At 40.5% G+C, this 27,481-nt stretch overlaps 1 protein-coding gene and 1 pseudogene across 4 annotated transcripts in view; one reads left to right on the forward strand and one right to left on the reverse strand.

The window, feature by feature from the left end:
- PPP3CA (protein phosphatase 3 catalytic subunit alpha) overlaps positions 1 to 1,367 on the reverse strand; it is a 304,248-nt gene extending 302,881 nt beyond the window's left edge. The window contains exon 1 of one of the 3 annotated variants that reach the window (XM_082390999.1): positions 562 to 1,367. Coding sequence is in view for 2 of the 3 variants with exons in the window: in XM_082390997.1 (XP_082247123.1) it covers positions 562 to 619 (58 nt within the window). In the remaining variant the exon portion in view is untranslated. The remainder of the gene's footprint in view (positions 1 to 561) is intronic. The other 2 variants (XM_082390997.1, XM_082390998.1) reach the window with 2 other exon arrangements.
- A 120-nt stretch (positions 1,368 to 1,487) lies between these two features.
- LOC309628229 (60 kDa heat shock protein, mitochondrial pseudogene) overlaps positions 1,488 to 27,481 on the forward strand; it is a 173,951-nt pseudogene continuing 147,957 nt past the window's right edge. Inside the window, exon 1 of the transcript XR_014249450.1 lies at positions 1,488 to 27,213. The product of XR_014249450.1 is annotated as a 60 kDa heat shock protein, mitochondrial pseudogene (transcript). The remainder of the gene's footprint in view (positions 27,214 to 27,481) is intronic.

Here is a 27,481-nt window from a genome sequence, read left to right on the forward strand (position 1 = left end):
CGCTCTCTCGCGAGTCCTGTGCGGGCCCTTTCAGGGGGAAGGGAAGAGGGAGGGGGCGCGGAGGGAATTGCTGCAATGAAGCGCCGAGAGAACCCTGCCCGAGCGAGGCAGGCGGTGGAAAGCCACGGCCACATAAAAATGCCATATTAATTTTTTAAAAGCCATAAATCACCCCTCCCTCTGCAAAAGAAAACCATAAACCCGATCCCATGCAAGACTGCGAGCAGCCACCCACTTCCTATTTCTGTCACAGCAGCTACACCCTGCCAGCAACCACCCCCCGCGCGCCCCCTCCCGCCACCGCCACAGCCAACCCCGCCACCGCCTCCCCTCGGCTCAGCCATTTGCCAACTGACGCCCCCGTTAAATAAAAATGCCCCAAGTGGGGCCGGGTGGGAAGCCTGAGGGAAGGGCGCGCGAGGGAGGGGGTTCGAGGGTTGCACAATATCCTAGAAGGTCCGTGGCTGGAGCCGGGAGAGAACCCGGAGCGGGGGGAGGGGAAGCGAGCCGCCGGCGCCTGCGGCACACGGTGCACCCGGGCGACCGCGGCGCGCCGCTTACCTTTCACCACCCTGTCGGTCGTCGACAACTTGGGATCAATTGCCTTGGGCTCGGACATCTCCGGCCGCCGGGGGACAGCGACGCGCTGCTCGTCCGTCCTACTGCACACCCCGACCGGACCGGCGGGCCAGACACTCAACGCCGCCGCCGCGCTGCAAACCGCTTGGCTGGAGGTCTGGGCTCTGAGCTGGCTTGAAAGTTACTGCCTTCTCCGCGCGTCCCTCCTCCTCCTTCGCCGCCGCCGCCTTCACTCCTCCTCCTCCGCCGCCGCCGCCAGCCCCGCCGACTCTGCTCCGGGCTGCGCGTGTGTGGTGGTTATTTATTTATTTTCTAAGCACGCCTCTCGGTTCTTCTTTTATTCTTGGGGGAAGGGGGATGGGGAGGGGAAGCGCACACACGAGCACCCACCCCGGCACGGAGATCGGGCACCGCGGAATGGAGCCCCACGCGCGCACACTGCCGGGATTAAGACCGATCACATGGGGAGGGCTGGGGGCGAGGGAGGAGAGGCAGGGCCGCCGATGTCAGTGCCACCAGCCGCGCCTCGGCGTCCCCGGCGGCGGAGAGGCGGCCGCCGCTGCTGCTGCTGCTGCTGCTGCTGCCGCCGCTGCCGCCGCTGCCGCCGCTGCCGCTGCCGCTGCTTCCCCACACAGAGCACCGCCGCTGATCCGCGGCCGCCGGAGACGTCCCGCCGCCGCTCTCGGCCGCGCTCGCCTCTGCCTCCCCGCGCTGCTCCTTCACTCACACAGGCACAGCCGCGGAGCTCGGCAGACACAGTCCCTGGCGCAACCTACCCTCCGCCACCGCCGCCGCCGCCGCCGCCGCCGCCGCCACCGCTCCCGCCTCCGCCTCCTCCCCTTCCTCCTCCCGGCCCCCGCCTCTAGCTCTCCGGTAGCCTCCTCCTCCCCGCGGAGCCCGCCCCCTACTCCCCCGACGTTGGAGCTGCGGGCGCTCATTGGCTAGCATGCGCGTCACTCACTGACAGCGGCGCTCCGCTCTGGCCCCGCCTCCCGCTCCTCCTCCTCGTCCCCGCCCCCCCGTTCTGTTTTCTCGCGGCTGCCAGTCGAGCGGGTCTGCTGCCTACACCGCCCAGTCTCCGCTCAGGTGTCACTGTTGCTGGCAGCCCGGGATTAGGGAAGGAGAATGGGCAGGGGGTCGCGGCTGGGAGGAGAGAGGCTCTACCATGCCTCCCCCAGCCCCATTTGGCCTCCTCCCCTGGACCCCGCACACACACCCCGCGCCGCTCTGGCAACCGTGCCTGGTCGGCTGGGTTAAGCCGCAGTGTGAGTAGCCAAGTGCGGAGGGTGTCTCCGGGTGTGTGCGTGGCCCGCGAGAGGGCAAGAAGGGAGGAGGCGGAGGGAGGAGGGAAGGGGTGGGGGTGAGAGGCGACCGAGAGAGGGCGGAGGAAGGAAGAGCGCGAGGAGCTCCGGGGCCCGCCGCACAGCTGCTGTCGCTGCCTCAGCTGTCCGGAGAGAAGCGCCAAAACGGCGACGAATAAACAACTTACCTTGGAGAGACGGGCTCCTCCTGTGATGGGTGTACGGTGGTTTTCCTGTTGGGGCTTTTGTGGGGCGTGGTGTCGTGGTTATTAATGTTTCCCACCCGTGCATCCACACCTTCCGAGGAACAGCCGCTCCCGAGCGTCTCCGGCCAGGGACGTGGCGGAGAGTGCGGGGCGCTATAGGACGGGGGACCGCGCTGTCCACTGAAGATGGGGACGGGAGTCCAAGCGACCCTGGGCAACTCTGAGTTACCTGGGGCAGCCCTGCTGGTCTCCAGGGAGAAATGCGGGTGCCAGGGCGGGAGAAACACCGGAGAGGGTCGTCTTCTCCCTGTTGACACTGCACACCCCGCGACTGGTCGTAACTGGTGACCCCACGTCTCCCTTCCCAGCTCCCTTCCCAGCACCCGATACCCACCTGGTGCTCCTGATACCGGCAGGGCACTGAAGCCCAAAGTGGGTCCCCATTCTGGTATCCTCCCGTTGGAAGGAGTGTGGAGGACGGAATGGGAGGTGTGGAAGAACAAAGAGTGACAGTGGCCCAAATGCTCCCTTCTGACCTGCCTGCTGCGCCACAGAATGAGAAGCAGGTCTCCCTCTGCAAGAAGGTCACCTCTCCCCAACCAACCTCAGCACCAAGGACCAGCAGAGGTTGGGGACAGGGATTAGATTAAAGTTCAAACTTGAAAAGAAGTTTTAGGAATTGGCTGATGACACTGGAGTGTGGCTTCAGCGGTGTGGCCTGCAAGGAATAGGAGCTCACACTAGGAGGCAGGTGAGCCTCTATGGAGGCCTTTTTAGCAAAAGGAGGCCATGCAGGGTATGTCCCTGACTTAGGGAGACTGCCACTGGCTCCAAATTCTGCTGCCCAATTCACAACCCTAGGATTGTTTTGTGGTAATTAGGCAGACAGTACATTCAGTAAATATGTGTCCTGCTCTTTTTATATGCCAGACACTGTGATAGGTAATTTGTGTGGGGTGGGGAATTGAAAAGGGCCCTCGCCAGTAATAAAGCCTAGCCTAGTAGAACTGTCATAAAAATAGGAGCTCTGAGAGGCCAGTGTATTGCCTCAGGAAGGGACTGTTAAAAACAGCCTCCTGAGCACAGGCAGAGCTAGTTGCTAAGGCAGATTTGGGAAGTTGGTCCCTGGCCAGATGGCACACAGCAAGGCAGGGATGCCAAGACCTGTGGGTGAAGAAGAGGGCCTGCTTGAGGCAAGAGCAGGAAACCATGTCCAAGGATGCTCACTTCCAATGCCCCAATGTTCTTTCCCACATATTGCAAACAGAGATACAGTTCCCACCATTATTTGGACTCACTTTTCAGGTATTTAAAAACAAAAAGAAAAAAATACCTTTGAACCAAGCTCAGAGACTTAAAATGTCAGCACCATAGAAAAGTTTTATGAAACAGATAGGAAATTAAGGCACACTTTTCAGGCACACCCCTCAGTCTGCTACAAGTCTAGGACACCTCCTAGCTGAGGTATGTGTGGTAAAAAAAAATATGTTATGAATCATAATCACTTTATAACACATCTTGTTATCATCATGTGCCTTTAATGCGTGTGTCTGGTTCCACACTGTTGCTACACAGACACATCTTCTTAATCAAATTAAACCCTACTCTAAGGAAAACTAGACAGCAGCATATTAACTAGAGACTAGTTATGTCCATGTAGCTGGCCTACTGATAGAGCCAAGTCATCTTTTTTATTTAGATATTTTTCAGGTGTCCTACTATCTGCTACTGACAATTTTTTTTTATCCTGTTAGATTGCCCAAGCAGTCCTTGATTATATTACCTCTTGCATCAGATCACATTAGACATGGTATTTACATTTTCAAAAAGTTACTGCAATTCCTGGATGCTGACTTTGACAATGTCCTCTGTTTATGAAGAAAAAGAGAGAAAAAAAAAAACCTTGGCAAAAAACAACTTACTGTCTACCAAAAGTTATATTTCCCCTTCTCTGGTACACTTCTCTCTGCAAAGCATCTGGCTAAGTAGGGACTCCATTTCCCGGCCTGCACCTGCTTGCATCTAAGTGGGTCCATGAGACTAGTTCTGGTCAGTGGGCTGTGGGCTGAAGTGTTTCATCACTTTCCAGTTAAGGCCATTAAGCAGCAGATATACATTCTCTAGCCCATGGGCTCCCATCCTATAGCTGGATTCAGAGGCTTCTAGGGTCCTGGAGAAGGTGTAACCTCAAATGGAAAGAGCTCAGTGCCTAAACTACCACATAGAGAAATGCTGCCCATCTACTAGAAATCTGCATTGGACTTTACATAAAGAAAAAATAAACTCTTAGTGTTGCTCCATTGAAATGTGGGGATATGTCTGTTAGGGGAGCTAGTATCACCAAATTAGCACACAACAGTTATTTATCTTAGTTCAGAAAGTAAAATCCAGAATTATTGTGTATCTGTTATATAACTACAAGAAGACTAAAAATATTCTTACTTTTTTAAACACATGAGCATCAAACTTTGTTTTTTTGTAAAGAACTATTGATTTGCCAGTTGTGTTTCGAACACCTGTTCTGTGCAAGGTACTGTGCTGCTAGATAATGCATAAATGTATAAAGGAGTCAAGATTTAGTCCTTTCGTTCAAGGATCTCAAAGTCTTGTTATACAAGAGTTGTACGTATTTTATCTCTGCAAACATTTAGGTGTAAGGTGCTACTTCATCAAAACTAATTATGAACATAAATATGTATGAGAAAAGAAAATATTGAGGATTTGGAGTCATCTATGCATTCAGATGCACCAAGTCACAGCTTACCTCCATTGGTACAAATTATCGTAAATGAATAATGTTTTAGTTTGCTATTAAGTGCTCTGCTAGATCTAGAAGCTTTTTTTTTTAAGAAAAAAAGTAAAGATATTTCATTTTATATCCTGTTTTGAGAATAACCAGCTTTTGAAATTTTCTACTTTCCTTTGGTTCTTGGATGAATTACTATCATTTTGACTTTAAGAGCTGAATAGTAACTTCCGGTTTCGACTCTTCTGAGACACGCACTTTGTTCTGAGTAGTTGATGGCAGACAGCAGCATGTGTGACCTATTCTCACCTGAGATGAGGGAGCATAGTGCTGAAGGACCTTGTAGACAGCCAATCCTGGCAGAGCCATGAATGTGTATGAGAATTCGATTTATTATCTTTAAGCTAATTCCTCTGACATGCACTTTTAACATGTTCTACCCTATTCACTATAGAGGCTCTATGAAATATATATTCAACATGGATTTTATTTGAGGTTTAAACTAAAAGGGCTTCTTATTGTTTATCTTTTGGATTGCTCTTAAAATTTTATTGAGCCTTGTTTTTTTCCAGAAGATAGTTTTACTCATTTAGGAAAATTATTTTTCAAAGAACATAAAAAATTGTTATACCAAATGTATTCAGGAATAAATTTGGTTTTTTTTCTCTGTCAGGGACCAATCTATAACTTATGGAATTGTATGCTAAGTTTAATATGGCGAGGATATATTTTATGTAAAATTTGGCAAGACTATGGGCAATCATTATTAATTTGGACTTAATAAACATATTTTTATATTTGTTTTATTTGTATTTATACCTTCATCTCATATCCCAGTTCTGTGCACACAGTAAATGCTCAACAAATTTTGTTGAGTGAATTTAAAAAGTCTATTGTCATCCAATATATGAGGCACTAGGGTAAGTACCACAGCCCCTACTCTCAGAGATATTTTAATATTACTAATATATATATAAAAATATATATTTATATATCTATATATTATATCTATCTACATCTATATCTATATCTATATATACCTACACACACACTGGAGAGAAATCTTATAGCCCTTTCTCCTAGATAGTTTGAATTCTAATTTTATTATTAATTTAAAAATTATGAATAGATTAATGGTGTCAAGTCATAAATGTTCACATTTAAAATAACTATATACGTTGTATTATATTGATAATCTAAGAACTATTCATGCTGTAAAACTTTATGTATTCTGGCTTTTCTAAACTCAGAATTTCAGAATAGTTGATCTGAAATGAGCTGAAGTTTACACTTGAAGTGCTTTGAGAACAACTTCAAGACCAAAATCAAATGACTTAGCAATCAAACTAAAGATACCATGTTGTGGAAGACCTGATAAATCAATTTAGGACAAACTTTCTCAAGCCTCTAAAAGCACATTTGCATATACAAAATCAATATAGTAATTAGAAATGAGTTTCACTCTTTAAAGCTAGCAGAAATTTAACCTTACCTCAAGTAAGTTTTGCCCATTATCGATTGGAAATTCATGAATTTGCAAGTAAACATTCTATTAAAAAAGAATCTTGCACTCAGTCTAGCCATCTTCCCATTTACTTCTAATTAGTGGGGTTTTATTTTGCTAGTATTCATGGTTATTGGAAATCCTATATTCAATAGGCATTTATTGAACACCTATGCATATCAGACACTGGGACTACAGTAAGAAAATATCAGAGTCTCTCCATTCATAAACCTTACATTCCAGTGAGGAGAGACAGATGATTAAAAGGAACAATTAAAAACATTACACATACAGGTGAATGAAACGGTAAAAATCACGTACAGTGGTAACAACACTGGAAGCAGTGGTTGGCGAAGTGGTTTTACTCACTGTTGTGAACAGATTGTTTAGGGAAGACCTCTCTGAGAAGGTAATATTTCAAGAGATTCAAATGAAGTAAGGACAGTATCTATGCAGCTATCTGGAAAAGGAGTGTTCCAGGTTGAAGAAACCGCATGTGCAAAGGCCCTGATGTAAGAGTCTGACATTTTTAAAGAACTGTCAAAGGAGGTCAGTGTAGCTGGTGCACAATGAACTAGAGAGAGTGGTACAAGCTGAGGTCAGAGAGGTGATGTAGGGTCAGATCATATAGGGCCTCGTAGAACATAAAAAACTTCTAAACATTATTCTGGTGAAGTAAGCGGTATTTTATTAGGAAAGGGTTATGATATGATTTAAACTTAAAGAATACACTCACTCTTTTGTAAGAACTGACCCTGGATGCAGTGGTTGGAAGGGAGCAGGGGTGGAAATGGGAACATCACCAAGTAAGAGACTATTGTCACAATCCAGGCTAGAAATAAGGTACTTTGGATTATCGAGTTTAGAAGGAAATGGTGAAAGCTGTCCTATTCCAAATATATATTAAAGCAGAGCTAACAGATTTGCTGATGGGTTGGATAGACTTTGTGGGAAAATAAAGAAGAGGAGTCGAGAACTCCAAGGTTTGGGGTCTGAGCAAAAAAAAAAGATGGCATTACCATTTCCTGAGAGAGGTAACATTGGAAATGAAGAGCATATTTTGTGGAGAAGATCTAAAGCTAGTTTTAGATATGTTAACTTTGAGATGCGTATTATACGTGGACGTGGAGATGGCATATAGGGAATTGTATATATGAGTCTGGACTTGAGAGGAAAGAGCCAGGCTGGTGAGTAGTCGTGGCATTTTAGTAGTTCTTTATTTTAGTTAGGTGGTAGGGAGAAGAGGAGGGACCAGCAAATCTGGCAGAAAGGAGTAGCTTCTGGGGGAGAAATGTGGTATCTCTGAGGTCAAGCAAAGGAAGTGTCAACAATGCTGAAGGTTTGAGTAAAATGACAACTGAGAATTGACCACTGGTTTTGACAAAACGTGAGTTCACTGGTGATTTTAACAAAGCAGTCTTTATACCTATCTAAAATAGCACCTCATCAGTCTCTGCCTCTTTATACTGACTTAGCCCCTTTTTTATATTTATAATTACTTGACAGTACATGTGCGGGTGTGCTATGTCTGTGATGTGTTTGTCTGTCTTCCTGAAACTAGATGACATGACCCTCGAGGGAGGGGAATTTGTCTTGTTCCCATTTGAATCTCCATGGTTAACAGCTGTTTGTTGAAAGAATGGGCTTACAATGCTAGCCCAGGTTAGTTTTTCTTATTTTCTCAACAGTTGAAATAAGCATTTCAAGGGGGTTTGGGGTGGGAGGATTAAGTGAATGTGGTCAAAAGGTACAGATGTCCAGAAATAAGATAAATAACCTCTGGGGATGTAATGTAAAACATGGTGACTATAGTTAGTAACACTGTATCATATATTTGAAAGTTGCTAAGAGAGTAGATCTTAAAAGTTCTCATCACAAGGGAAAAAATTGTAACTATGTGAGGTGGTAGATTTTAACTAATCTTATGATGGTAATCATTTTGCATTTGTAGAGAAAAATAGAAATTCATGTTTAGATTTTTTTTTGAATTACAAAAATCAACTTTAATAGAGTAAAAAGAATTGGCTCAGACCTCCAGGATGAGAAATGGGATGGGAATTCAGGAGTTCCGTTTTCGTGTGAGGTGTGTCTCTCACATGTCCCCATTGTAAGAATAATTACGTGTGTAAATCCAGGGGAGGGCACAGTGTTACTCATAGCTCCTCTTTCTTCAAATACACAAAGAGTTCTATTGTTTGAAACATTTGAATTATTCCCTAGTCATAAATTAGGCCGGACATTAGCAATTTTCAGGGAGGAAGTGGGTAGAATTTGGGTGATGGTTGTTTAGAAGCAGACCCTCAAAAGATATTCCTTCTCTCTTTCAGGGTGTCCCTGATGTCCAGCCCACAGAAGTGTAAACAGTCAGGGAAATTGTGCTAGATAGGCTTTCAGGTGCCTGTCCTGCCCACTCCTATCTTAGATAAAATGCCCCAGCCACGGCACCTGCTGAGCGATCATCAATTCACAGGTTCAACTGCTGTCCTCACAGAGGACTGGACCAGGCTGGGTGAATATCTAACTAGAGAACATCTAAGGACCAGTGACCTTAACTTCCCAAAACTAATTTGCAAAGTAAGCTAGGCTAAACAGATACTCTCTTGGAAGAACATGACTTAAAAATTCAGAGGAAAGTTGGGGGTGGTTGTTTGAATGAAAGGTCTTGCAGACTGGAACTGAGGTGGCCACCAGCAAATGATTCATGTGCAAGGTGGGTAAACAGATGAAGCCATTCAGGCCAGAGGGACCATCGTTCAGATTCAGCAGGGGGGAAGGGAGGAGAGAGAGACAGAGACAAAGAGATTCCTAAATCTGTTTTCCTTTTTGTTCTAAGGCCTGGTTGTTTAAATTTTTTCTGGATTTATGAGACCCCTCAATATCTTGACAACAAGTCCTGTTTTCTAGAGCTGGTTTGAGATTTATGTTCCTTACAAACCCCAAAACGCCTCACTGAATGATAGGAAGGGTAGAAAAGAGCAGCTAAGATTGTGACTTCATGCCCTCTGTGGGTTTTCAAAAGTTGACACCTTCCGATTGTGATGGTTCCTTTTCTTCATTCAAAAAATGACTATAAGATGCCCCCATCCTTGCCCATCCCAGTTGTTTCTATAGCACAGTCAATGCCAAAAATAAAAAGAGTGAAAAAAGTATATGCGGGGGAGGGGTGGATAGGGGAGGGGGAGAGAGAGACAGAGACAGAGGCAGAGACTGACTCTGCCTGAAGAGTCTTGGTAAGTTGGAAGCTATTTAATTGAATATGCTCTATGCCTGTTTCCATGTCACATTCAGGCAGGTCATAAGCTATGCTGCAGTCAAAATGTAAAGACCTCAGTAACTTAACACAGTCTGACGTTCTCTGCAGGCTTGGGCCACCCTCCAGGGCAGTCCTCCTCCGTGTGCTGGCTCAGCGTTCCAGCCTGCTTCAGTCCATCAGAAGCACCCACATCAGCATTTCACAGTCACCCAGCAGGAGAGGAGAGCCCTGGGGAGCTGAGGTCCAGCAATCAGGTGCCTCTGCCCGGAAGTGGCACTCACAAATGACTACACTCACAGTTCATTGACCGGAACTCATTTGGCCACACCTTATTTCAAAGGGGGCACAGGTATGTGATCCTCCCACATGTTCAAAATCAGAGGGAGGCCAAATATTTATAAAGGGTAGTAATGCCAGTCAGCAGTTCTAAATAATCTAACCCACGTGGGACTTCCGTGCTACCGTTTGATAGCTGGTGACTAGGACAAACATCTCAGTTCCTTTTTTTACGTGCCAAGATACTCCTGCGTGCCTGTGGCTACGGATCTGCTTCTTGTATTGAACCTTTCCTATTCTGCCACATGGCCTCCACTGGACTGAATCGGTTAAACTCCACTTGGCTCGATTTTGATCTTACTCCATTTTCCCTAGGGCCTGCGGTCCTACACCCAATCCTGGTATCACTACCACTTCTTGTAATCTTGCCAGCTCCCTCTTAGGCCAAGGCTTGGTTTCTCCCTCACTCTCAATACTCTAGTGCCTTTGTAGATGGGTATTGTTGGGCAATCACTGACAGTTGTTAATACTATACAAACTGGACTGGAAAAAAATGCCCTCTTAATGTGTCTTAGCTACAAATAGAAGCATTACCTTCTTTTCTAATTTTCAAAGATGTGAGCAGATTATTTAAAAATATGAATGTATCTATATATAGATATACAGTATATATAGAGCTGATTTTTTTGAGTCACTTCCTTTTATAAGAGGTTAGTATCACCAGTTTAACAATATGCAAACTTATTATACTGCGTAAATGCCGAGTGATTTCTGTGAATGCCACATTTTGGTACTATTTTGACACAACAAATTATTTTTCTTCTTACTTTATTAGTCCTGCAATATGATGAGTAGCCTTTTGTGTCAACCTGACTAGGCTGCAATACCCAGTTATTTAACCAAACACTAGTCCAGGTCGCGCTGTGAAGGTATTTTGTAGATGTGGTAACATCTACAATCAATTGACTTTGAGGGGATTACCCTTGGTAACTCATGTGCAAGGATGGGCCTCATGCAATCAGCTGAAGGCCTGAAGAGCAAAAGCTGAGGTTTCCTGGAGAAGAAAGAATTCTACTTCATGACTGTAGGGTCAACTCCTGCCTGTTTCAAGCCAGCCAGTCTGCCCTACTGATTTCAGACTCAACAGCTTGCAACCTGTGTGAGCCAGTTCTTTATACAAATCTCGTAATATACACATACACACGTAAAGATACATATATATGTATCTCCTACTGGTTCTCTTTCAAACCTTGACTGATACCTACAACATATATACTTTTTCTAATTCAAGGTCAGTAGTTATTCTAAATATCATGAAAGAATGTCTCTTTCTGTATCTATATCTCTCAGTCTCTCTGTCAATCTGTCTCTTTCTCACACATGTGGATGCACACACACACACACACACACACAACACATCACATAGGACCAAATTATATATGTATTAAAAGGTAAAGTTTCTGATTTAATTCTGTAGGGTAAAAATTCATTTTGTTTCTCTCACTCATGGCCTAAGTGAAGAATTTCTATTAGCAACTTCCCAGGTAATTCTAATGGATAGGCAGTATCTAAGGTTGGGGTGCCTAGCTGTAGAGCCTGAGATGAAGATTCATATAAAAGTGATTTATTAAAGAATGTTCCAAGGAATAACCACAGAAAAGTATGTCAAGTGACAGGGAAGGGAAGGAAGCCAGGCAAGAGACTGGTGTCAAGCAAAGACCCAGGGGTGGTAACTTGGTTCAGTCCTGCAGGGGACCTCTGCAGACTTATAAGTCACACCTCCAAGCTGTCCCCATCAGGGACCAGAGAGCTGAGTATTTTACCCAGTAGTCACTGGTGGCACTGCAAATTCCTAGGCCCCTTCGGCTCTCTCTGTACTGAGGCAAAGGCGAGGGAAGTCTGAGAACATCACTCCAATGGAGATGCAGGTGAAAACATGCAGGTAGCTGTTGTGCATGAAAATAGAAAAGGTTTGGAGAAGATATGGGTGGGCACTGAGAACATCTGCTACTCAGGATTGAAAGCCACTAGGATAGAAGCATGGTGCAAGGAAAACAACCACACCTCATTGAGGGTATGCAGATTTAACAATTATATCTTTTCTCATGTCACTTCAAATTAGTCTCCTCTCCACAATGGACTTACCATCTTAGAAGTAAGTATGATGTGATTTCATGGGCAGATGGTCTCACTCCTTTCCCATTTGCAATCCCCAAATAGCACCCCTTCTATTGTATGAAGTTCTTAAGTCTCAGAATATAGCATTTAGTCCCTCTATGGATAGACTAATGTGAAAATATTCCTAAGACAGGAAATACATTGACTCAACTTAGAACTGAAAATTGTCCTAAGTGTTTGTGGCTAGGAAGGAATTGGGTGTATGCTGAATGTTTTATCTGTTCAGAAGCCTCATCTCAAACCTGATTCAACCCTATGATTTTACATGAATCATGGGGGCATAGTTCCATGGATCAAGATTGGATGCATGATACCCTCTTCCCCTATAAGATTCCTTTCTTTGGAGAATTAGATTCAGTCTTTCTCTGGAAGATAGATGAAATTTACACTAAGGCATTTTCAGCAGCCATATTACTCTACCTTATAGATCAGAAAAGCAGAGAAAGGGTTTAGAGAAAGAATTATGAATCAAACATGCAGAGAAGAGCAGAGATGAAAGACAGAAGAAAGACTGCTAATATTCCATTTCCTGATTCCACTATGTTCCTGAGGCCCGGCTGCATGATGGCTCTTGGGCACCATGAGACCCCATGCATTCTTTTTTTTTTTTTTCCCAAGTAGTCATTTATTTATTTATTTATTTTTAACTTTTTATTTTATATTGGCGTATAGCCGATTAACAATGTTGATAGTTTCAGATGCACAGCAAAGCCATTCATATACATATACATGTCCCCAGTGCATTCTTATCATTCATTCCTGTTTTGCACTGAAGTTGTGCTGAAGTTCAGTTACATGCAACCAAAGAGTAATAAATAACAAGGGGAAACAAAGAGTAACACATTTTCTCAGCTATCAGCTCTGCCTGGGAGAAATCCTGGGTAGAGTTCGGGGAGGTCCCTTATCTCTAGGCATCTGGCTGCATGTGGGGTGACCTAGAGGCTAAGGTGGTGAAATGCATAGCCCTGGAGACATAAGAAGGCTTTCCAGAGGTTACCCAGGTAGGAATATTTTTAGAGGTCCATCTTCCAGATCCTCAAAGTTCATACTTAGTCTTTCTTAAAACTAATCTGTTAGAGTGTCTCCTGGGACCTACCACTTCTTTTCCATATCTCTCTTCGCAGACCCTTCTGTCTTCCCCTCACTCATCTGAAATCAGTATGGTGTGTTATCCCAAGGAGTTTCTGGGGTGCCAAACAAAGAAAATTTGAGAAGTGACACTGGGAGAATCACAAGATGGTAAAGCTAGAAAAGCATCAGCAAAAACATTGGAGAGAAAAGTGCCCTTTCTTATCTAGGGGGAAGTCTGATGGCTAGGATCCTGCAACTTTATCTATCTCCCCCAAACCATGTATTACTTATATATCTTAGAATTCAGAAGCGAAGTGATAGTGGGAATGCATATTTATATGTTTATTGTGATTGAAAAACTCAGGGGTTTTTTTTTCCCCCTCACAGAAAAGCTTAATTTAGATTATTGGTTTCACAATTAAGAACCGGCTTTGCCAGTTAATTCTTTGGCATATATTTTTCCTCTAAATTAAATAAGTTTAATTGTCTGCTCTAATGTTTTGATGAAAAATATTTAACACACAAATGCAATATACAATTTTCTAGAACTTATAATCATGTTTAACTATTAAGCCTTCAATATAAAACTTTAGCTAACAACTAAAAATATAATTTTTAAAAATTATTTTAGGAGATACTCGAGCAAAAACAGTGAATACCTCTAGATTAGCAAAATATATTCACCCAGACTAAAGCACTATGACCAAGAGAAGCCAACCAAACCCATCTTTTCTTTTCATACTCTTGAATACCTCATGATCCTAAGACTGAAACACTTTGATTAATTAGCCAAAGCCCCAAGGAATAAAAGCATAAACTAATTTTTTGTTTTGATATGTGAGAGAGAAGAGAGAATGCAAGTACACTAGGTCTGAAAGGTGATAGTTTTTAATACTCAAGGGAAAAGATACAAAAGTAATGAACTTGACTTGTTTTATAATTCTGCATAATATTCATATAGAACTTTTATAGTACTCTACAGTTAAAATAGTTCCTATATATTTATTTCACTTTATTCTCATACTATTTTAGTGGGTATTTTTATCTTAAGTCATCTAAAAGCAAAGACTGAGATGGTGATTCTTTTCAAATGATTTATTGAAAAAGTGCCCTCAGGAGAAGGGGGCATGAGGGAAGCGGGACAGAATGGGAAATACAAACTAAGCAAGAAGGAGGTTTCAACGGAGCTTCATGTCATTAAGCTTCAGTCTATTCCCACTGAAAAGCTTTGAGCACAAACTGCACCACAGAGTTGGACCCCGTTGTTGCAAGAGGTTGACCTATTGTACCCGTCAGGCATTGGTCAAGATCTCCGGGGACACGTGGAGGTTCCTGTAGGACCAATACTCTGGGGGCAGTTCTCTGGAGAAGGGGGTCATTGTCAATCAGTACTCATAGCAGGTAGGGGATGGGTGCTCTGGTTGGTCAAGAGGATCTGGGGGGAGCACCAACATCTCCAGTTTTCTATTTTAGAAATAAGGAAACCCAGGCTCAGAATGGTCAAGTATCTTGCTCCAGGGTTCTACAGGAGTAAATGATGGTGTTATGGCATAAGTTCAGGGCTTTTGACAATAAAGCCAGACAGTGAATTTCAGATCTTTCCCATGTCCAGTGTATACAATCTATGGACTTAAACAATCTGATATGAAGTAAGACTCTGACATTTATTAGCTATGTCCCTGGGTATATAGCCTTCAGATATATGACCTTAGGCAGGTAACTTAGCATTTATGAGTCTCAACTTCTTTTTTTTTTTTTTTTAAAGAGCTCCTGACTTATTTATTTATTTGTTTATTGGCTGTGTTGGGTCTTCGTTTCTGTGCGAGGACTTTCTCTAGTTGTGGCAAGTGGGGGCCACTCTTCATCGCGGTGCGCGGGCCTCTCACTATCGCGGCCTCTCTTGTTGCAGAGCACAGGCTCCAGACGCGCAGGCTCAGTAATTGTGGCTCACGGGCCTAGTTGCTCCGCGGCATGTGGGATCTTCCCAGACCAGGGCTCGAACCCGTGTCCCCTGCATTGGCAGGCAGATTCTCAACCACTGCGCCACCAGGGAAGCCCGAGTCTCAACTTCTTAACCTGAAAAATGTGAACAATAATAATTACCATGGTATTCTGAGGATTTTTTTTTTTAAAGTATGAAGCACCTGTCATTGTGCCTTACATAGTGTATATGCTCCACAATATCCATTTCCTTTCCTTTTCTCTTTTACTTATGAGTAGACACATTAAAGTAATATAGGAACTATATTGGATAACACATAAATAATGTATTGGATAACACACAAGTATATACACATCACTAAGCGGGAACATTGTCAAAATGATTAGATTTTCTAGAAAGTCTTTCTAGTCCAAGTTGCTACCACAAAAGCTTTAAAATTGACCACTACAACTTGGTGATCACTTTCTTCCTCTGTTTGAGTCTGTATAATTTTTAAAAATCTATTGATGTATAACATACTAACAGATAAGTGGAAAAGTGTACAGTTTAATGAATTATTGTAAAGTAAATACACCTGTGTAGCCATGACAGATGCAAGAAATAGAACATTACCAGCAGCCCAGAAAAACCACTCTCCATCTTGGACCCCTTCCCAATTATTAATCCCTTCCTTCTTCCTAAAGGTAACCAATCTTAGGGTTTATAAAACCATGGATAAGTTCTTTGCCAGTTTAAAGTTTATGCAAACGGAATCAAACAATATTAGCATGATGTTTCTGCCTTCTTTCACTCAACTTACCTGTTTTTTGTGTGTGTAACAGTGTTTTTAAAATTTTCATTGCTGAATAGTATTACCATGTATGTATACTTATTTAAATATTTTATTGTTGATGAACATTTTGGTTATTGCCAGTTTTGGGCTATTAGCAATAATGCTGCAGTGAATATTACTGAACTTTTCATTTGGTGCACATGTGTGCATTTCTTTGGGGTATAAAAGATAGCAGTTAAATTGTGGGATTATGAAGTATGTTTATGATTAACTTGAGTAAATACTGATAAACAGCTTTGCAAAGTGCAATAACAATTTACACTCTGCTCCCCAGCAATTTATAGTAGCTCATGTTGCTCCATATTCTCACCAACTCTTGATTTTTTTCTGTTTTTCGTTTTTGCTTTTACCATTTTCGTGGCATACCACTACACAACTACGAAAGTTATGTTTTTACCTTCCATTTCCCTGATATCTAATGATGTTGAGCACCTTTTCATGTGACTTTTCAAGTCTTTTGCCATGTTGCCATCACCTTGTCTTTTTCTTACTGATTTTTAGAACCTCTCTCTATATTTTGAATATCACTCTTCTGTTGGTTGTATCTTCTCTCTCTCTGTAACTTACTTTTTGCTCTCTTGATGGTGTCTTTTGATAAAGAGAAATTCTTAATTTGGGATAGTCCAATTTTGTCAATCTTTTCCCTGATGGTCAGCATATTTTATGTTTTCAGAAATCTTTGTTTATCCCACAGTTATAAAGATATTCTTTGTTATCTTCTAGATACTTTCTTCTTTTACATTTCACATTTTGTTCTATACCCCTCTAGAATTGACTTTTATTTGTTGTGTGAGATGGTAGTTGAGCTTTGTTTTCTCCATATGGATATACAACTAACAGAACACTATTTATTGAAAAGACTGACCTTTTGCCACTGTTATGCAGTGCCACATTAGACATAAATCAAGTATTCATATTCATTCAGGTCTGTTTCTGCACACCGTATTCTGATCCATTAGTCTATTCATCTGTCCTTGCACTGATACCGCACTTTTTTGTTGTAGCTCTTTTGACATCGAATTAGAAATTCAAAATTATTTTGACATTGAATAGAACAGGTTGCCCCTATTTGTTTCTCTTCAAGTTTGCCTTGGTTATTTGCATTTCAATATATATTTCTACAAAAATCCACGGAAGCTTTAATTAGGATTGCGCTCAATTTTTAGATTAATTTTTGTTAAAATCTTTATAATATTTAGTCCTCCAATCCATGAACGTGGTATAATTCTTCATTTATCTAGGAATTTAATTTCTGTCAGTCAGTATGGCTTAATATTTTTGGGGAAGAGACATTGTACATATATCCTTAGATTTAAAAAAACTAGATGTTTGAAAATTTTTGGTAACCATGTGTATTTTAAAGGAAGAATTAACTGACTTGGAATTTGACTCTGATTTTCTGTGAAAGCCAAAGTCTTCAGGCTGATGTTCATCTGCATACAGGCGTAAGGTAATAAGGCTAGGTGAATGTGCCAATTTCCTGGGATATATTATTTTAATTTTCTAGTAATAACTTTGATGAATTACAATTCAGTATTAATTCAACACTTTGAAAGGTCTTCAGAAAAATGGCTATTGGAATAATACTTCACATATTCGGTCTATTATATTCAATGTATTTTAAGTCAGAATATATTCAGGTAATAAATTGTGTCTAGAATTTAGTGTAGGGAAGATAGTCATTTTTGTAATTAAATGATATACCACGTATATTAGTCAGGAAACAGGTAGCAAACTTAATTTGAGTACTTTGAAGAAAGTTTAATAAGGAAACTCTTTTTTTTCCCCCTCGGCAATGAAAACATGGAATCGTAACCACTGGACCTCCAAGGAATTCCCAGGAAACTCTTTACAGTGGTGTAGGCAGTATGTGTGTTCTAGTGTAAAGACAGCAACAGAAAGCATTATTACCACTCTTATACCTAAAAAGACAAAAAGAGAGTGGGCTCCCTGAAGGTTCTGTGACCAGAGCAGGCACACAGCCAGCTCACATAAGCCCCACAGGCATGGAGTTCTTCTTGCTCATTTTCTCCGTCCAGTAGTCCTATGGGCCTGACCCCATCAAAAGCCAAATATCAAAAGAACAGTTGATGCAGTTTACACATTCCAGCTTCCAGGAGATACAGCCCAAAGCAAGAAAGATGCAGAATGGCTCCAGAGCGCCAAACAGGAGACATCATATTACTTTTATAAATCCAGAAAAACTTTAAAACCCTGTTTTCTTTGACTTCCAGGAAGCTAAACTTCAAACAATTTCATTAACAATAATACCTCTAGACCTTTAACATATCTTTTCCCCTTCTGCTGTGTAGTGCATGCTGTTGGTGTCCCACTAAATTTGCCTTTATCCATTTGTATCCATCACCTTGTTGCTGGATTGTTGACTAATAATAATTTACCATTGTCCCTTTTCCAGAGAGTTGCTCTCAGCCAACAGGGAACTTCTTTCCCAGAAGGCTGACTCCCCCCATCCCTTCCCTCAAGAAGTCGACCAGTGACAGACTGACACAGCAGTACAGTGGCTGGTCCACTTGCCATAAAGTGGAACTAATTCTGTGGTGAAATTTGTGCTTTGAAATTTTCCCCAAGGGATCAGACTGAAGCTAGTGTCTAACTAGGACTACATTCTTTGTTAGTCTGTTCCACTCCCTTATCCTGTTTCCCTCCCTCTCCTCTCCTGAGAGAACTTCCTCAATAAATCACTGGAACAAGAATCCCTGTCTTGGGAGATCAGCTCGGTGCTTTGTGACCACCTAGAGGGGTGGGATAGGGAGGGTGGGAGGGAGGGAGACACAAGAGGGAAGAGATATGGGGATATATGTATATGTATAACTGATTCACTTTGTTATAAAACAGAAACTAACACACCATTGTAAAGCAATTATACTCCAATAAAGATGTTAAAAAATAATAATAATAAATTTTTTTAAAAATCAATGAATATGTGAATGAATGAAGGGCTGAGTGAATGAATGAAGATGGTATAGCTACAGCTTTGTTGCAGTAGACACCACCAGTGGGATACAACCTCCAAGCAATACGGGGAGGAAAGAATCTCAGAATGGGACCTGAGATGGACTAATCCAATATAAAATGGGTACTAATGTATCATCTTTACCTGTCAACATCGCTAGGCTGGAAAAGTCCGCATTATAATGATTACTCAAGAGGTGCTTTCAATGTCCTTGCAGGAAGACAAACAACTTGAACCCAGTCTTTGACCAAAGACCTGTGACCCAGTTTAGAAAATAATATTCTAGTGTGTTTATACTTACTGATGAGGCTGTCATCATTTTTTCAATTTTCCTCACAGTGGTCTAAGATTAATGAGCTAAACATTTTACATCTTGATGTGAAAGAAACTCATATGTATAAACTATTACTGTCATGTTTATAATCCAGAATGATTTGATGAAGTAGTACATTTAGATACCTAAATGATAATGAAGAGTTTGTGTTGAGTTTTTAATTTATTTGGTTGATTTGTTGAATTTTAAATTAATTTGAGTTTAAAAAAAAAAAAGAATGCCTGTCTTAGGCTCTACCTCTAAGATACCTGGCCAAGTTTGTTCTGTAATATGATACATATGTGTACCATGTTATACGCTTATGAGGGCTTTGGTGGTATCTTTGATCCTTTATTTTAAAATAGCTAGCATTCATTAAGCACTGAAAAATAGACTGGCACTTTAATAAGCACTTTACATGCATTTTATAATTGTATCATCTCAGCAAACCAAAAAGGAACAGTCATAATTCTCATCTTATAAATGAGGATATACTTAAAGATTAAGGTATATCCTGAGGACACACAGATAGTAAATGGCAAAGCTGATATTCAAAACTAATCTTTTCAACTCAAAAAACCAAGCTCCTAACCACTAAAATATATAGTCCACTTATTAAATTGTTTTTAAAAATCTAATGTTTATTGACAACTCACTAATCACTTTACCCAAATTATGTAATTAAACTCTCATAATATTCTGTAAGGTGGATACTGAAATTATCCTCATTTATAAAAGAGGGAAACTGAGTAATAGGCAATATATAAAAGATACAACCTGAGGGCTTCCCTGGTGGCGCAGTGGTTGAGAGTCTGCCTGCCGATGCAGGGGACACGGGTTCGAGCCCTGGTCCGGGAAGATCCCACATGCCGCGGAGCAACTAAGCCCGTGCGCCACAACTACTGAGCCTGCGCGTCCGGAGCCGTGCTCCGCAAAGAGAGGCCGCGACAGTGAGAGGCCCGCGCACCGCGATGAAGAGTGGCCCCCGCTCGCCACAACTGGAGAAGGCCCTCGCACAGAAACGAAGAACCAACACAGCCAAAAATAAATAAATAAATAAATTTAAAAAATAAATTAAAATTAAAAAAAAAATTAAAAAAAAAAAAAAAAAAAAAAAGATACAACCTGAAAATAAAGTTTCTCATCTCCGGATGAGGGCCTCTTTCCTCAGCACCTCACCTAGAGGCATGTGGATGGCCTATATTACCATATCACATAAGATACAGTCTTTTCCACAATGATTGTAATTGTATGCCTTTCCCACTAAATACTCAAAGGGCAAATAATTATTTCTGTATTTCTAGCACCTCCTACAATGCTGGGCACATAGTAGGTGTTCACTAATTTCACATAAATGAATGACTAAAAGAATGAATATGTTCACTCTTGAAGAGAATTCACTCTTGTCTTAGTTCAGGCTGCTACAACAGAATACTATAGACTGGCTGGCTTAAACAACAATTATTTCTCACAGTTCTGGAGGCTGGGAAGTCCAAGTTCAAGGTGCTAGCAGATCCAGTGTCTGGTGAGGGACTGCTTCCTGGTTTGCTGATGGTTGTCATTATATCCTCACGTGATAGAGAGCAAAGACAGGGAGCAAGCTCTACTCTGTCATCTTATAAAGGCACTGATCTCATTCATGAGGGCTCCACCATCCTGACCTAATTACCTCCCAAAGACCCCACCTCCTAATATCATCACATTGGGGCTTAGGATTTCAACATTTAAATTTTGGAAGACACAAACATTCAGTACATAACAACTCTTTTAAAAATTATATTAGAATCTACTGTTGAGTTCCTGTTGCTCAGCCATTTTGGCAGGAAAAACTCTCTTTTCAGCTTTTTTGCTTTTCTCTTTTGAGAGTCACTCTTCTCTAAACTCTGACTTCACATATTCCTATTTGACACTACTGATAAAAAAAAAAAAAAAGAATCAGTGACTGTTAGGACTGGATTAGAATCATAAAAATTTTCTTGTCTAAACTCTCATATTACAAACAGGGAAGGTGAGATGTGGAGAAGCTGAGTTCACCATGTCACAAAGTAGCTGGTCAGCAAGCCAGCCTGGGCCTTGTGCAGTGCTGATTCTGTTGGTCTAGGTTGCATCCTTACACAAACAGTGAAATGTATATGTGTGTATGTATATCTACATATTTACATGCATATATATTTATATTTATACCTCCATCATCTGTGATGGCCATTTTTAGCCTATATCATTTAAAAGCAATAATAAAAACTACCAATTATCATGTCTTAGTCTAGGTCCAGCATTATGTTGAGAGTTCTACATACTTAATCTCATTCAGTCATCCAAACAGAAAGACATATTGTTATATTTCCCTGTTAGAGATAAAGAAATTGAGGCATGAAGGAGTTGAGCAGTTCACCCAAGTGATGTGATTTTGTCTTGTCGTTTTTGTTGTTGAAGTGTAGTTGATCTACAGCATTATGTTAATTTCAGGTGTACAGCATAGTGATTCAGTATTTTTGCAGATTATTCTCCATAATAGGTTATTACAAGATAATGGCTATAATCCCCTGTGCTATACTGTATATCCTTGTTGCTTATCTTTACCCAGGTGGTGGTTTGGAATCACAGTTTTGACTCCAGAGCCTTCCAATCTTTAATACTAAGTAGAATTTGTTCCAACTTTTACCATCCATGAAACTTCTGATAAAAGAGAAACATTTCTATTGCTTAGCAAAAGAGTCTTTAAAAACAAAGAAATTTCAGGTTTAACTTTTCTCCTTCTCTCACTGAAAACCACCAATGGCATAACATACTTCGATGCAGTTTTCATATCAGCAGGGAATTAAAAAAGAACAAATATTATGCATAAAAACAAAAATCACTGAAATTTACTCACTTAATAACAAAAAAATAATACTTTTAGTATAGTACAGCTCTTACTATTTTTAATCAAAGAAATTTTACTTATTTTGTATCTCTAGCACAGTTCTTTTTCTAATACAAGCACTTTTTAAATTTAAAATAAAGTAGGATCATTTTTAGTTCATGAGAAATAGAATGTAAGGAAACAAAGAAATTGGTTCAGTGAAAATTATCATCAACATACATGTTTAATATTGTTGAAAGATTATAAGTGTGAAGAGTAAAAAATGTTTAATAAAAAAAATCTTCCCAAGTATTGCATACTTTATTTACAGATTGTTGCCCTGATTAGGAATCATGCAGTATTACCATCTATGTTTCCTGAAGGGAGAGGCAAAAGCATATGTCTATTTGCCAAAAGGCATCAAGACATTCTAATTATATATTTAGATGTAAAAATGAAATTAGTATGTGACTCCGTCTTTAATTCACACTTTTCTCTGAGAAAATATTACCATTTTTCTTCAGCTAAGGCCTAAGCAGAATATATGCAATTAAATGTATTATTTGAATTTGGTTGCTCTGAAGCAACTCTTCTGAAAACAAGCACCATATCTCAATTTTTTTTTACAAACTGTATTGAAGGGAATGGAAACCGTTCAGTGGGTAGAAATATATTTTTGTGTAATAGAGAGCTCAACAGTGGTGCCCCCTATCCTTTGGAAAACTGAATAAACGTGGCCTGCTTTCTACTCGTATGTCTAGTAGTAGTTCAAAGCTCTCTCTAAAATTTGTGTGTGTCTTTGCTGTGTTTTCTCAAAAGTTCTATGCCTCTGAGCTCCTACCCATGTGTACTGTTCTAGTCTCTGCCATGTCAGACCCTGATGTGAATATCCCCTTTCATGCTTTCCTCAAAATTTCAGTCTCAGTCAGCATTTTGTGATTTTTCTGAACATAATATTGAATATTTGAGGGGTTGTGAGGGAGGACCATTTCACACAATCCACAACAGTCTCCCATCTTGCCTCCTCCTTTTGTTTCTTCCCTTCCATTCTATTATATTCCAAAGCCTGGATGCCTCGTTTGTTTCTCCTTCTATGTCATAGCCCCCTTTCTCCAATGGAGCAGCCCTACCAGATCGCTCTGCCTTCCAGATCACCACCTAGAATTCCAGTGAGCAAGTGTTCTCAATTTTTTAACAAAAGGTATAAATCCTCTAAATTCTTTTCAGTAAATGCCCCTTTATTTTTTTATTTAAATCAACTCCAAAATAAGACACTATCTGAGTAGAGAAAAGTATATCAAACATATCTAAATTTATTTAATAATGTAAAAGTCACAGAGATAGTATTATCGAATTAAAAAAAAAAACAGAGCTCAGCCTTAACCGTGCCTTAAAAAATGTCTAACAACTATGGTTAATTTTATATAAAGAGAGAGAAAAAACTTTAAATAAACAGGGATAATAATTAAGGTTTGGAAGATTCTCTGGCCTGTGGAGTGAGTAGGTAATAATAACTGACTACTTTCATAGGCAGGTGGGATGAAACATACTTGGCAAGATCAAGTTTCTTTTTTCAGCGATTAATAAATAAATTTGGAGAGAAAAAAGCACTGAGAGAATAAAACAAGCATCCATGCAGCCAACACCAAGCACAAGAAATAAATCATCACATATACGATGGAAGCCTCCCATGAACTCTCCCTTATTTCACACCTCTGAATTTGATCTCACTCTTTGGAATGTTTTATATTTCTACTACATATACATGAATTCCATAAATATATGTACTAGTGTTATTTTGCATATTAAAAAAATATAGAAATGCTATTATACTCTATATATTCTTTAGCAGCTTGCTTTTCAATATTGTTTCTAAGATTCACTCATGTTCATACATTTAGTTTTAATTTTTTCATTTTAACTACTGTATAGTCTTTTTTGTTATATGAACAAATAAATGTTTATCTAGAATCCCACTAACAGACATTTAATTTTCTTCTTTTTTTTCTTTTTCTGTTAAAACCAATGCTGCTATGAGCATTTTGGTAAGCTTCTCTTTGTATACATGTGTGAATAGTGTATATCTAGTAGTAGAATCACTGGGTTAAAAGGTATGCACGTCTTCAATTTTCTTTGATATTCCAAATTGCTTGTTAATGTGGTTGAACCAATTTCCACTCTGCCAGGATTATATGATCTTCATTAATACTTTTAATTTTACCCAATGAGAGGCATGTGAAACTGTATCTCCTTGTGTTTTCAAGTTGCATTTTTCTGAATAAATGTGAAGTTTAGCATCTTTCAGTATGTTTATTGGCTATCTGGTTTCCCTGTGGGTAAAATTTTTGTCATATCTCTGGTGGTTTTGTACCATGTCAACTTGGCTAGGTTAGACCTATGTTTCCCAGAATCCCTTTCTCTGTATGGTTCCAGTTTAGAGTTGGCCAAACTGAAAGTTTTATGAGATTTGGAAGGTAGAAGTGAAGCAGTGGGCATCTTGCTTTGAAGTTTATTATGATTTTCTTTTTTTTTTTGAATAGTATGAGTCATGTCCACTGGCTGTTTTTTTTTTTTTTTTTTTTTTGGCTGTGTTGGGTCTTCGTTTCTGCACGAGGGCTTTCTCCAGTTGTGGCAAGCGGGGGTCACTCTTCATCGTGGTGCGCGGGCCTCTCACTATTGCAGCCTCTCTTGTTGCGGAGCACAGGCTCCAGACGCGCAGGCTCAGTAGTTGTGGCTCACGGGCCTAGTTGCTCCGCGGCATGTGGGATCCTCCCAGACCAGGGCTCAAACCCGTGTCCCCTGCATTAGCAGGCAGATTCTCAACCACTGCGCCACCAGGGAAGCCCCCTATTATGATTTTTGACGTGGTGAGAAATAGATGCAGAGATGTCCGTGGTTTCCACCTTGTCCTTTCTTTTCCCCACTATATTTAGCTCCTCTTCATGATCGCTAGCCCTGATCATCAGTCGTGGTCCTAAGCTCCCCACCGGATCCAGAAGCAGTGGCCTTCCATAGGCCTCTCCACTAACATCCCTTTGTGTTCTCACTTCAGCAAATGGGAGCACCTGGCTTCAGGAGCGCTGGTTAGTGACTTGTCTCTGATTCTTCAGTTTCTTCCTTTGGATTTTTGTTTTCCAGATTCCCCTACAGTTGTGTAAGTTCTTATTACTCTAATAAGCTTCTCAGGCAAAACAAAACTATAAAAACTGGAAGCAATCAGAAAGTCATGAGAACCTAACAGGCTAAGATCTGAGAGAGAAGAGAGGGACTGAAATTAGCCCAACATCTGGCATAGCTTTTTTGCCAAATATTAAGCATCTATCCAGATTCTAAGATGAGTATAATAGAAGCAGAGTAGAGGGTAAACCAGGTGAAAGGTGGCCAAGAGGCCGAGAAACTAAGCAAAGCTTTAGGCAGTCTCATGGTGCCGAGGTGGAGAGAGAGGGAAGGAGAAAAAAATTAAGAGTATGAAGGTTTCCAAGGAGAAGGGGCCCTGGTACAGACTTTAGCTTTTAATTGGATGACTGAATGGGTGCGCTTTATGAGTGATTGCTCACAATAATAGAACAGAATTTACAAAACTGAAGCCCAGGTTTGTACAGACTGTATAAAGATAATCTGCCCCACATGTCTTTAAAGAGGAACACAAGCAAAATTAAATCCTTTATAGAGAAAGATATCATCATTCTGGTCCTTACATTATTTCTAGAAATTTTCATGTAAAATATTCTGCATTCAATAAAACTACTGTATATTCAACTAAAATACTGTATAAAAATAAAATTTATACCAAGAAATACATTCTAATGAGCAGAAACTGATAGATTAAAAAAAAAAAAGTAGAAACAAACACACAGGAAATACATATAGTATTGGAGTTTACTTACAGGGGCTTTAAAACAACTGTGATTAAGATATTTAGGAAAATGGAAGAAAAGAATTTTACCAGAAAGTTAAAATTCACAAAAAGAAATCTAGGAAAAATTTAGAACTAAAATATAAAATAATTAAATCTGAAGACTCGGTAGATGAGTTTAAAGCTGATTAACATGGATGAAGGAGGATTGGCAAACTGAAGCACCAAGAGAAAAAATATGGCAAAACATAGATAAGAGACATATGAAGACATAGTGAAAAGTTATAACATATATGCAATTGATCTCCGTTAGGAGAAGAGAGAAAATTGGGGAAGAATCAATATTTGAAGAGATAAAGGCTGAAATTTTTGCAAAAGTGATGAAACATCTATAGCCACATATTTAAGAATCACAACAGATCCAGAGCAGGATAAGTACAAAGAATATCACATGTGGAAGCATCATAGTAAATTTCCTGAAAATCAAAGGGAAAAAATTCTTAAAATCAGCTAATAAAAATGCCAAAAAATATTTTTAAATATAATTTAACAAGTTGAGCCTAAGAGTTACAAAGAAATGCAAAGGACCAAAAACAGCCAAGACATTCTTGAAGGGGAAAACCTCTTGAGGATTTTGAGTGTAGAAAAACATTTTAAAAACAGGACATAAAAAAATGTTGATAAGTAGCATTACATTAAAATGCTGTTCATCAATAGATACCTTTAAGAGAGTGACACAAAGAGTGGAAGAAGATATTTGCTGACAAATATGACTCGTAAGAAAAATAAAGACAAATGAATAGACAAATGGATGAGAGATGTTAACTGGTGCTTTAAAAGTTTAGACTAACCAAGTGACCATTGCACATATGAAAATGTTCACCACATTAATCATCAGGGAAATTCAAATTGTAATTATGAGGTTCCTCTACACTCACCAGAATGGTTTAAATTTATAAAGTATCATAAAGCTTTGTTATGGAGAGATGTGGCATAACTGGATTTATCATACATGGTTGGAAAAGGATTGGTATAAGGACTTTGGAAAAGAATTTAGCATTATGTCTTAACCTTGAATGTACATATTCCTGAAGACCAGCAATTTCCCGTCAATAGAATGCATTAAAAGACCTTTTCGGGCTTCCCTGGTGGCGCAGTGGTTGAGAATCTGCCTGCTAATGCAGGGGACACGGGTTCGAGCCCTGGTCTGGGAAGATTCCACATGCCACGGAGCAGCTGGGCCCGTGAGCCACAACTGCTGAGCCTGCGCGTCTGGAGCCTGTGCCCCGCAACGGGAGGGGCCGCGATAGTGAAAGGCCCGCGCACCGCGATGAAGAGCGGTCCCCGCACCGCGATGAAAGAGTGGCCCCCGCTTGCCACAACTAGAGAAAGCCCTCGCACGAACCGAAGACCCAGCACAGCCAAAAATAAATAAATAAATAAATAAATAAAGTAGCTATAAAATTAAAAACAAAACAAAACAAAAAGACCTTTTCAAAAATATTCTTGACTATTTTATTTTGTATTAGCCAATAGAAACAACCCAAATGTCTATTAAACTCAGAATGGGCAGTATGTTTTAAAATTCATTTTATTGAAGTATAGTTG

The sequence above is a fragment of the Balaenoptera borealis genome (assembly GCF_965194805.1).
Source record: "Balaenoptera borealis genome assembly, chromosome: 4".
In the NCBI taxonomy this organism is placed as follows: domain Eukaryota; kingdom Metazoa; phylum Chordata; class Mammalia; order Artiodactyla; family Balaenopteridae; genus Balaenoptera; species Balaenoptera borealis.